This window comes from Parasteatoda tepidariorum, chromosome 10 (assembly GCF_043381705.1).
Source record: "Parasteatoda tepidariorum isolate YZ-2023 chromosome 10, CAS_Ptep_4.0, whole genome shotgun sequence".
Classification (NCBI taxonomy): Eukaryota; Metazoa; Arthropoda; class Arachnida; order Araneae; family Theridiidae; genus Parasteatoda; species Parasteatoda tepidariorum.
Genome location: NC_092213.1, coordinates 6895178 through 6906849, shown reverse-complemented (window position 1 = coordinate 6906849; position 11672 = coordinate 6895178). Strand labels below are relative to the sequence as shown.

At 33.0% G+C, this 11672-nt stretch overlaps 1 protein-coding gene across 1 annotated transcript in view; it reads left to right on the top strand.

Moving 5' to 3' along the window:
- The first annotated feature begins 1286 nt into the window (after nucleotides 1-1286).
- LOC139426721 (uncharacterized) overlaps nucleotides 1287-11672 on the top strand; it is a 13256-nt gene continuing 2870 nt past the window's right edge. The window contains exons 1-3 of the mRNA XM_071186511.1: nucleotides 1287-1497; nucleotides 3797-4055; nucleotides 8298-8485. Of these exons, the coding sequence (XP_071042612.1) occupies nucleotides 1362-1497; nucleotides 3797-4055; nucleotides 8298-8485 (583 nt within the window). The 5' untranslated portion in view covers nucleotides 1287-1361. The remainder of the gene's footprint in view (nucleotides 1498-3796; nucleotides 4056-8297; nucleotides 8486-11672) is intronic.

Below are 11672 nucleotides of genomic sequence, written 5' to 3'. Positions count from 1 at the left end.
AATAATTCGTAATTTCGGGGCCAAAATTAAAAAAAAATGACTAACCTTATGGAAAATCCGAGAATATCAAATAAACAAATACACAAAATAAATAGAAATCTTTTTACTCGGGAACTTAAAAATACGCGCTGATTAATTTGAAATTTTAAAGCATTTCGTGAGATAAGGTTTGCTTATTTCCTTGATTTCTTATTTTAAAAAGTTCTTTTTCGATTTCATGAGGAAAAGAAAATGCTCCTTCGTTTACATCTTGCTGCATGAGGTAAGTTTTCACTTCTACCAGCATTAGAAAAAGCAACAATTTTCACTGCAGATTCCTTATCATCGACTTCTGTGTCAGAGTCGCTATTCCTATAAATCTACTTCATTAACTTAATAGAATTCGTTAAATCGCGAAATTCGGTAAATAGGGTTCGTTAAACCGGGATTCGACTGTATATATTGAAAGGTGCGTTATATGGAACATTTCAATAAATATTTCTACTGACACTGTGACGTATATTTTTCAAGAATTTTATTTTTCTGCCATTTTCAAGGATGACATCTATTATATATAAGTAATTTGATTCGAGAAAACACATTCTGTTCAAAAATTTTTGAAATACGCTATTTATTTTTTAATTTGAAACGGTTATTAACAAATTCGAATTTCAGAAAATACACAATTATCAAAAAAAATTAAAATTGGAATAAAGTTGCAAGTTTAGTAAATAAAATAAAAAAACAAAAATTTCATTAAAAAAAACTAGAGATTAACTAAATGGTTTGTCCAATAATTTGGTCAATGGTGCATATTTGAGTCGTAGTGATTCAGAGGAGTGTTCGCCTTCCAATAAAATGAATTCGAATTCCAGCGATGGCTGCTCAATACGAATTCCACACCCGGCTCGCACCGACCTAGTGCTCACGTAAAATATTCTCAGTGGTAGACAGATCATGGGTAAGAATCCTCTTGCCGTCTGGCTAACTGGTGGAGTTTTTCGTAGTTTTCTTCATTATGCAACGCGAATGTGGGTTAATTCCATCAAAAAAAGTCCTCTACGAAGGCCTCTCTTTGTCTTCTGGATTGGGTTCAGAATTACAAGGATGCGGAGTTGAACATAAGCTGTCGAACGTGAAAATTAGGGCGGCTGCTCAACGAAGGTTCTAAAATAAAATAAATGGTGCAATAAATAAAGTATTATTTTCAGACACGAAACATCTTTTGTGTCTTAATGAATGCATTTTTAGCATGTTTAAATAAAAATAATGCCACTTTTTGTGAAATGTTTATGCTTGGCCTAAACTGGGTTAATGAATTTTTCAGGGTAATCTTTTTCTTCTGCCTCTTACTTCTCATAGCCAGTTGCATTTTTCTACTAATGGAGGTATTCAGCAAAGAGTCTGCTTATGTCTACAGCATCAACAAAGACGTAGAAGTAGGTCGGGAGGAAGATCCACATTTTTTTCCAGTTTATCCAAGAATCACCATTTGCAGGAGGCCATCTTACAAGACAGGTAACCGAAATTATAGGAAGCATGTCTACTTACTAAGTTTATCCATGTAAAAATTTGAAAAATTCGAACATTCCATGTCCTCAAAATCTTTTGGAGGATACTTTAGTCTGCTTCTGTGGTACACTGAGATCTTTTATATAGGTATTTGAAAAAGTTTGTAAAGTTCTTATGATGAGGACGGAGGTATAACCCCCGATTCACCGGTCTTCTAAACAGTGTGTTAGCTTGTTGTTACCAATGGCACTTTGCCAATATCAGCAAACTTGCTTGAAATCATGAAAACTTTTTTAAAACTGAGGGTGCGTTTCGTGTTTTTAAGTGACGCAATCTATGACCAAGAATACGACTACACACACGCTTTACAGGGACTACCCAATCATACATCCATTACTTCATCCACAGATCGTAATTTTGACCTGAATCAGAGAACGATCCATCACCCATTCAGTAAAACCTGAGCTATTGATTTGTTATGGGAACTTGGACTTAGTGACTCCAACAAATTTAGCATGCAGTAGTCACTATTTAATACATTGGGAGTTTTCACGAACACTAGTTCAACGTTCTACCAACCAGGCTATCCCAGCCTCGTTGAGTTAGCTTTCTCATCAAAAGTGATCACTCAGTCTCGAATTTTTGACAGGCCTTTTCCTTGATCAAGTGATAAAAAAATTTAAGGATTAAATATGGTCAGTGAGACACAACACACAAAATATTTTGAAAAACTTTCAAGCATGTCAAATCCTTCTTATTAAATTTTTCCCTCACATATTTATAGTCGGACCACGGAATAAACCTGTAATTTGCTTCGTAAAGTGTTCCACAATTCAACCTTTCAAATGAAATGCTGAAAGAAAGAATTGAATGACATGATTAGTAAGGTCACTAAGATCACAGTTTAGTGAATCATCAGAAATCCCTACAGATAAATGAAAGATAACTACACTCTCAGAAATAAAACTCACTTTTGACGATTCAGTAATCCTTGATCTATATTTCGTTTATTTTGAATCAGATGATTTGAATCTGGAGAAATCAGGTGATTTTTGACGAAACGCGAACTCTCTAATATATGAAAAAATGTCTCCTCAACTCGTAGCCTAATTGTGATGCATTGTGGGAGATTGTTAGCAAAAATGACGAAACTGGATAGAAAACTAGACGATCGAAAATGACGAAGTTAGCCGATTGGTCTGCATGAAGGTCAAAGAGTTAGCCTAGAACCTGGAAGATCCCGGGATTGAATCCCACTTCGGGCATGGGTGTCATTAACCCCTCCCTTCTCGCTCCCGTGATATTGGCGGGCTGAAGTGTTCAGTAGTAACGCGCCAATAAGAATAAAATCAATTAATTTCTTTTGCCCGGTAAACATTTTATTTCTCATTCACACCTGATGGCAGCTCCAGGATATTTTTAAGGTAATTGTAGATAGTTAGTTTATTTTAAACTAGTTGCAGCACTCATCAAATACGTAATACAAATACAAAAGTAAAAAAACAGGCACTTTTAAGACCGTTTTCTTGAAAATTAACCGATCGTTAAGGGGTTAATTTCTCTGTTCTGTCAGTCCATCTTGCTTTGTTAAAGCGACATTGTGATTATTAGAGAAGTTTGATACGTTAGGCACTATGAGTTGCTTTTTTTCCTTGTTAAAAAAATCGAATGACGAAATATTTCTTTAATTTTGACGAAATTCGTTTCTTCGGAGAAGTGATGATAGTTTGTTTTTCGTCACTTTGATGAAAACTTCTCTCGGAGCATACATCAGGAAACGGTTTCGACAAAAGCGAAGAAAATTTCATGATATTTCATGAGTACCGATTTTTTTACAGAGCTATTAGCTAGAAAGAGAAAATGGCGACATCGCTATCTAGTGATAAAAAAATACTGCTGTGACTATACAGTAAGTTAGACAGAGGGATGTAGTGCTATCTTCCTCTAAGGTCGAATCCTGCTATGGAAATGAAATTCTGAACTCTTAAACTATATTGGTTTTGAACTCGTTAATTCGTAAGTGAACGATTTTAGAAAGTGTCACTTACGAGAATTCATATTTGAAGGATTAGGCTTATTCGAGATAGAATGGAAGGAACAGTTGCTAACATAAACAAATGCCACGTTTCAGAGCAACCGATCAGAATCGATATACACGATGACCTCACATGCAGGTATTTAATTACAAAGCACGGTGGAATTATTATGATTAGTGATCTACTTACTTCCAAAATAATTAGCCTTTGAGACATTGAACAGTTTAAAATTATCCTTTTATTTAAATTGAACTCTCTTATTATTACAGGCATTAATGGTTCAGATTTGGAGCTTTTTGAATATGCACTTCTAGCATTGGGATATCCTTTTAAAAGTCTCACTCCTAAAGAAAGTGCCTTACTTGTGGAAAATGCAGTCACGAGGAACAATATTTTTTTCAAATTGGCATTTCCAGAAAAAAAAGCTTTTGGCGAGAAACTCAAAGAAGTAGATGAACGATACAAAAAATTAAAGAAATCAATAGCAAATTTTGACCTCCGACATTTCATCATCGAAAACAGCGCCAGGTAAGCTTTTTTTTTCTCCATTTTGGATTTTTTTTTCATTATTATTATTTTGATGATAGTTTGTTGTTTTAGATTAGGATAAATTACAAGTTTTCATCATTAGTTTATTTCATATACATTTATTCTTTAGTGTTTAGAATATGTTTTTAAGCAATTTATAGTGTTGTGTGAAAATATCTATAAATATCGATTTCCTTTTAGATTTATTTTTATATTGAGGTATAATATGTTTCTGGTGTCAAGAAAATATAGGGTCTGTAATTTTTCACGCATGCCCGAAATCGCACCCTATTTTAAAATCATTTCTGATCAACTTGTTCCTATGCTTTTTTTTAAATTTAAAAACGCTGAGTGTTACCCATGCTTTTTTTCAAAGTTCTGTTCTATTGAGAAAAATATGTCGCATCAAACGAAGTTTACATTAAAAATCTTTGTAAATTGAAAAAAATTCTAAAATCCACGTCAGTGGATTAGTTACGTAATAAAAAAATAAAATATTAAGATAATTTCTATGATATTTTTTTTTAATCTTTTAAGATTTTAACTCGGTTAATTATTAAATACTTAAAGTCAGTTTTTTAAAACTTAATCACGTTGTATTATTAGTTATATATCTTGAACAACAATACTTTCCTCAATTGAGTGAATGGACCAGATTCAAGAACAGAAATTACCTAATAAATTTTGCAATATAGTATTTCACTGTTATGCTATAGGCTTCATGTGCCTATCGTTGATAGTTGAGGTACCGTTAGTCATCTAAGAATTTTTATTTCGAGTGTTATAGAATATAGCCTCCAGTGGTTCAGACTGACTATGACTTTATACGACAGTAACATTCAGTAGGAAAAAAGGTCTAGCATGTTTGAAACCTGATGTAATAATTTAAAACCTGATGTAATTCTTTTTTTTTAACATTTTTTGGGAAATGTAATTTTTTGCAAAAGTAAAACATGAAGGAAAAAAGAAAAACCCACACAATCCTGTACTTCTCATAAAGTAGTATCTAATGGTCATATTGTAAAGGGTCAGTAAATAATAAAAAGTATCCATTATAAAATTCAGAGTCAAGTTATGTAAGTGGCTCCACTCGGAAATTCCGTCGAGTGAAATATTAATCTCATAAATTCCCATCCACTTGTGAATGAAAGAAAAACAAACTATATTGAGGCATTTGCATATGGAAATAAAAACCTTTTTATCATATTCTATATTAAATGTTAAGTTGCAAACTTTATATATTTCTAATATTCAAAATATTGTACACAACAATGTTTTGAGAAAAACATTTTTCCTAACAAGACTTTTGATAAAACAGTGTAAAATAATTTCAGTTTTTCATTTTTCCTAATTTTTTTTTTTTAAATTTGAGTTATTGAATATTCCATTCATTTTTTTTTTTTTTTTTTACACANTTCAAAATTATGAAAAACTTGTTAAAAATTTTCAGTGCATGCGCAGTATAAAAGAATTACCTAGCTTAAATACTCATAACTTTCGCAGTTTTATACGATTTTTTTTTTTAAATTTAAATTCGACAATTTTGTAATTAATCTGACATTGCTCCAAAAGTTTTGTTTAATTCCATTGAATATGTCTATAAAGTTATAACAAAAACACGTGAAAAAAAATTTTTTTTAATGAAAATGTCCATATCTCCATAAATATGTACTTCGGGTTCACGAAACTTCATGCAATGATTAAAAATAACAACTAAAATAATCTATACAAGTTATAAGCTTATTGTTTGGTTTTCTGGAATAGAATGTTCAGAAAATACTTGCTTTCTTTCGCAATTTATTATTGGTCTCTCCAAACTCTGATAGCTTTAAATTTAATTGTTAAGTATGAAAAATAGCATGATGTCTCCTCCATTATTGTAGGGTAGTGCACATTCTAATTAGGATTAACAATCTATTTTTGTTCTGAAAATAATTTGAATCCTGCTTTTAGTAACGTTTCTATCTGTTTTTAAGTGTATCAAATTGTTGCAAAATATTTTGTTCTAATTTTTAAATTTTTCTCCTGAATTTTGTGTGTGCAAAACATCCCAACTTTTATGAACACAAGAGTGGGTTTTAAAATAATAGATATTAAGAATAGAAAGATTAGAACTATCGATTTAACTTTTTTTGGGGAGATTTCCGTATTGCTATCTGCGGCAGCAGAATAACCTTAGCAACTTCCGAGCAGTGGCCCACGAGAGACATTGAACNTGGGTAGACTTGAAAGGTGTAACTCGTAGCCACCCCCGGGCAACTTCTACATGTTTTTTTTTTTTTTAATGCAAATTTAAAATCTATTTGGCACCTTGGCGATTATAGTTGGCGCAACAGATCACAATACGGAAAAGTCCCTTTTTTTATCTGAAAAAATAATACTAGTAAAAATTGCAAAACTCAACTATTCAATATTATTTAAGTTGTTAATCTTGTTTCAAACTTATGGTCATTGTATGCAAAAGAAACTCAGCATTTTCGCTGTCGAATTTTTTTTCTAAATAAAACCGATTGCTTAAGTGGAAAGTGGTGTTAAAGATTATCTTATTAACATTTTTGCTGTAAAACTTTTTTCATTTCTCCGTCAAATTGCAGGAAAAACATTGTTTTGAAACGCTTAAACTTTTCATTCCATTTAATGTAAATAATGGTTTAGTTTCTTTTTTTTTTTTTTTCATTATTCTTTAAGTTCTGGGGTTTTGAGTGACTTTCTTAANTTTAACTCGGTTAATTATTAAATACTTAAAGTCAGTTTTTTAAAACTTAATCACGTTGTATTACTAGTTATATATCTTGAACAACAATACTTTCCTCAATTGAGTGAATAGACCAGATTCAAGAACAGAAATTACCTAATAAATTTTGCAATATAGTATTTCACTGTTATGCTATAGGCTTCATGTGCCTATCGTTGATAGTTGAGGTACCGTTAGTCATCTAAGAATTTTTATTTCGAGTGTTATAGAATATAGCCTCCAGTGGTTCAGACTGACTATGACTTTATACGACAGTAACATTCAGTAGGAAAAAAGGTCTAGCATGTTTGAAACCTGATGTAATAATTTAAAACCTGATGTAATTCTTTTTTTTTAACATTTTTTGGGAAATGTAATTTTTTGCAAAAGTAAAACATGAAGGAAAAAAGAAAAACCCACACAATCCTGTACTTCTCATAAAGTAGTATCTAATGGTCATATTGTAAAGGGTCAGTAAATAATAAAAAGTATCCATTATAAAATTCAGAGTCAAGTTATGTAAGTGGCTCCACTCGGAAATTCTGTCGAGTGAAATATTAATCTCATAAATTCCTATCAACTTGTGAATGAAAGAAAAACAAACTATATTGAGGCATTTGCATATGGAAATAAAAACCTTTTTATCATATCCTATATTAAATGTTAAGTTGCAAACTTTATATATTTCTAATATTCAAAATATTGTACACAACAATGTTTTGAGAAAAACATTTTTCCTGACAAGACTTTTGATGAAACAGTGTAAAATAATTTCAGTTTTTCATTTTTCCCAATTTTTTTTAAATTTGAGTTATTGAATATTCCATTCATTTATTTTTTTTAACAAAACAAAAATACGTGTTATATCCGGAAAAAAAATTATACAGAAAAAATGCATTTTCTTGAAATAAAAAGATAAGTTAAGTACTAAAAATTAGTGCATAAAATTATAAAACAAAAATTAAAAAAATTAATAATAATTTTGTATAAATTATTGATATAATATTTGTAAATATGTGACGCAAAGTTTATTTCGGCAATTTATGAGGAATCGTGTAATGAAATTATATAGTAATATAAATATAAAAATTAATAATATAAATACACCCCCAAAAAAATAGCGATAAAATAAGTTTTGAAACAAAAACTAGATATAGAAGTAAAGTAAGCAGCTATCCAGGAAACAGGTTTGTTGTCAGGCGGTGTGAAAGTGCATGCAGCAAACAAACTGTATCAAAGAAGCGAATTCTTGTTTTGCATTGCAGTTTCGTTCCGTATGAAGCCACCATTATTAGTCATTCTTCATTCGGTTCAACGCAACAATACCTCATTTGTCTAAGTAGCAAAATTTAAGTTTTCCCCCCCTTACACCCCTATCCCAGTCGCGAATCCCAGGTATCTACCACCGCTATACTAATTCTACAATGCGCAAAAAGGTGCGCCTCGTAATACTAAGTCGCAAAATAGGATATAGTAATTGCAAAACCTAATATTATTTCATTTTTCAGTTGCCAAGAAATTTTTGTGGAGTGTACTGCAACTGTAGCGGAAATAGAGTGCTGCGAAGTATTCAAGCCAGTACTGACAAATTTAGGACTCTGTTATACATTGGAGGAGAATTTTGAAATAGTAAACACAGAAGAGAAACTCTCATCGTCAGTTCTCATGTTAGAACTTAACTCACCCCCCACCACAAGTGAGATTATTTGCTGTTCTTATTTTATTTTCATTCTATACCCGTCGTTGAAAATACGACACAATTTTGAGTGTGCGACTACTAATGTTCAACTCCATAGCCTTGTAATTTTGAACCCGATCCTGAAGACAAGGGAACTCCTGGATCAAATATTGGCAGAAATTTGATTTCGTGGATGACTTTTTGATGAAACCAACCAGTTTTTGCGCTATATGGAGAGGAAAACCACGAAATTATCCCACGGTCAGCCAGTCGGCAAGGAGACTCTAATTGATGATCTGTCTACAACTGAGGATATTTTACGTCAGCACTGTGATCGGTGCCAGCCGGGTGGGGAATTTGAATTGAAAAGCCACCGCTGAGATTCGAACCAGGTTCACCTCATTGGAAGGCGAATGCTCTATCCCCTGACCCATCACGGCTCCTGTTATTATTGAACTGTGTATGTATTGTAGAAGGGCCGAGATAGCATGGTTCGAGGAACGTTGTGCTCGTGCTCGGGAGAATGGGAATTCGAATCCCCCGCCGGCCGAAGATTCACCTTGTATTAAATAGTGACTGGTGCACGTTAAATCTGTCTGGATCACAAATTCCTCCAAATTCTCATAACAAATCAGTATATTTGAAGGTAATGAATTGGAGATAGATCATTCTCAGAGGACAAAATTACGATCAGTGATGAATGAATGGATTATGATTGGGTCCTCCCTGTAAAATGGGCGATAAAGTGTGCGTGGCTGAAGACATATACTTGGCCATTGGTGGCGCCATTGAAAGAACAAGAAACGCACCAATTGCCTTAAAGATTCGCTTGATTTCAAGCAGGCTTGCTGATTTCATATTTTATTTTATTTTATAATCGTCGTTGAACAACAAACCAAATTTTAGGTTTATGACAATCCATGTTCAACTCCGTAGCCTTGCTTTTAACCCAATCCAGAAGACAATGGAAATCCTGTATTAAGTATTGGGAGAAACTTGCCTTCATGGAGGACTTTTTTAATGGTACTAACCTGCATTTCTGTTACATGGAGAGGAAAACAACGGAAACCATCCACGGTTATTCTGATAGCAAGAGGATTTTAACCCAGATTTAACGTGCACCAATCACCCTTTACTACAAGGGGATTCTTCGGCCTGCTGGATTCGAACTCCTGTTCTAACGAACAAGAGTCCAATCACCTAACAATCAGTCTATCCCGCCCTCTGGTGATTTTTTATTTTATTTTAATACTGTTGCTAACATCCGACCCAATTTTATGGGTTCACGACTACTAATGTTCAAATCCTTGTCATTTTGAACCCAATCCAGAAGAAAAGGGAACTCCTGGATCGAGTAGTGGGAGAAATTTGCCTTCGTGGATGACTTTTTGAGGGAGCTTACCCACATTTGTGTTACATGGAGAGGAAGACCACGAGAACCTCCCGCTGTTAGCTGACTCTAACCCATGATCCCTCTACCACTGAAGATATTTCATGTCAGCAATGTGGTTGGCGCAAGCCGAATGCGGAATTCGTATCGACTGGGATTCGAACCCGGTTCGCCTCATTGGAAGGCGAACGCTCTATCCCCTGAGCCATCGCGGCTCGACCTCTGGTGATTAGTAAGTGGCATAAGTAACATCCCATAAAATATTACCAGTTGTTGCTACTTCATAAATTGCATTTTGTTATCCAGCAGTTATTATTATATCCCATAAAATATTACAAGTTGTTGCTACTTCATAAATTGGACTTTGTTATCCAGCAGTTATTATTATACTATCCCATAAAATATTACCAGTTGTTGCTACCTCATAAATTGGATTTTGTTATCCAGCAGTTATTATTATATCCCATAAAATATTACCAGTTGTTGCTACTTCATACATTGGATTTTGTTATCCTGTAGTCAACATTATATCCCATAAAATAATACCAGTTGTTGCTACTTCATAATTTGGGATGTACTATCCAGCAGTTATTATGTCCCATAAAATATTGCTAGTTGTTGCTACTTCATGATTTAGATTTTGTTATCCGGTAGTTATTAGTATATCGCATAAAATATTAATAGTTATTGCACACCAAAGTGACAGCTATCTACTCTAGTGTCGATAATGAATGCAATTAAAGACGATCTTTTTTTGTGGGACAATTAAAAATATACCCAGGTTTTTTCTAATAACGAATAAAACTATTTTTATGTTTTCACATCTGGTACACTATTTCAGGTATAAGCACGCATCTACAAAGGAAAAGAAATTACAAAAATATATTGAAATCACCCTTAACATTTACTAAAAATGATGCTTAAAAGTTTATCATGGTCAGTTAAAAGTTACGATTGAAGTTAAATTCAACGCTAGAGTCGAAAGCGGTACAAATTATCAATATATTGTAAAAGATAACGTTTCGTTAGTGAACCTGTGAGAGCACCAAAAGTTATCTTTTTAAATAAATGGCAATGGGGACAGGTGTTTTTCCTAATGTCAGTAACGAAAACCTTAACTGTCATGATATAATAATGCTGACAAACGTTACTTGTGATCAGTTAGAAATTACTGTTGAAGGTAAAAACCGGTACAACTTTGACACATTTAATAAAAAGTTATGTTCTTTTTAAATAAGCATCAAAGGAGACAGCTATGTCCCCTAATGTCAACAACAAAAAAAAACATCTATAACTGTCGCTAGAAAATGTTATTTGTAGTGAATTAAGAGTTACATTATGAAGTTAATTCTGATGCTATAGTTTCAAAACAAATTCAACATTACCATGTTTAAAAGATAATGCTTGGTATAATAACATATAAGGGCAGAGCCTGATTATACCTTTCGTAGGCCCTAGGCTCAGAGCCGGATTATACCTTTCGTGGGCCCTAGGCATAGCCGTTTTTGGGCCCTCCCCTCCTTCCCCCACTCCTCCCCTCTTTTCAAAATATATGCTAAAATTTTCTTGCATATTTTTTTTACATTTTTATTAATATGGATTTTAATTCACAAATTTGTTTATCGAACTTTATCTGCAATACCGACATACTGCCGATATTGCAGTAGATATCGATAATACCATTATGATTAGTTCGATCGATAACTATGTTAAAGATAAACTAGTGAATACTTTTCCTAACGTTCACATTGCATTAAGAATATATTTGTCGATTCTTGGATCAAATGCAGAAGGAGAAAGATCTTTCTCCAGATT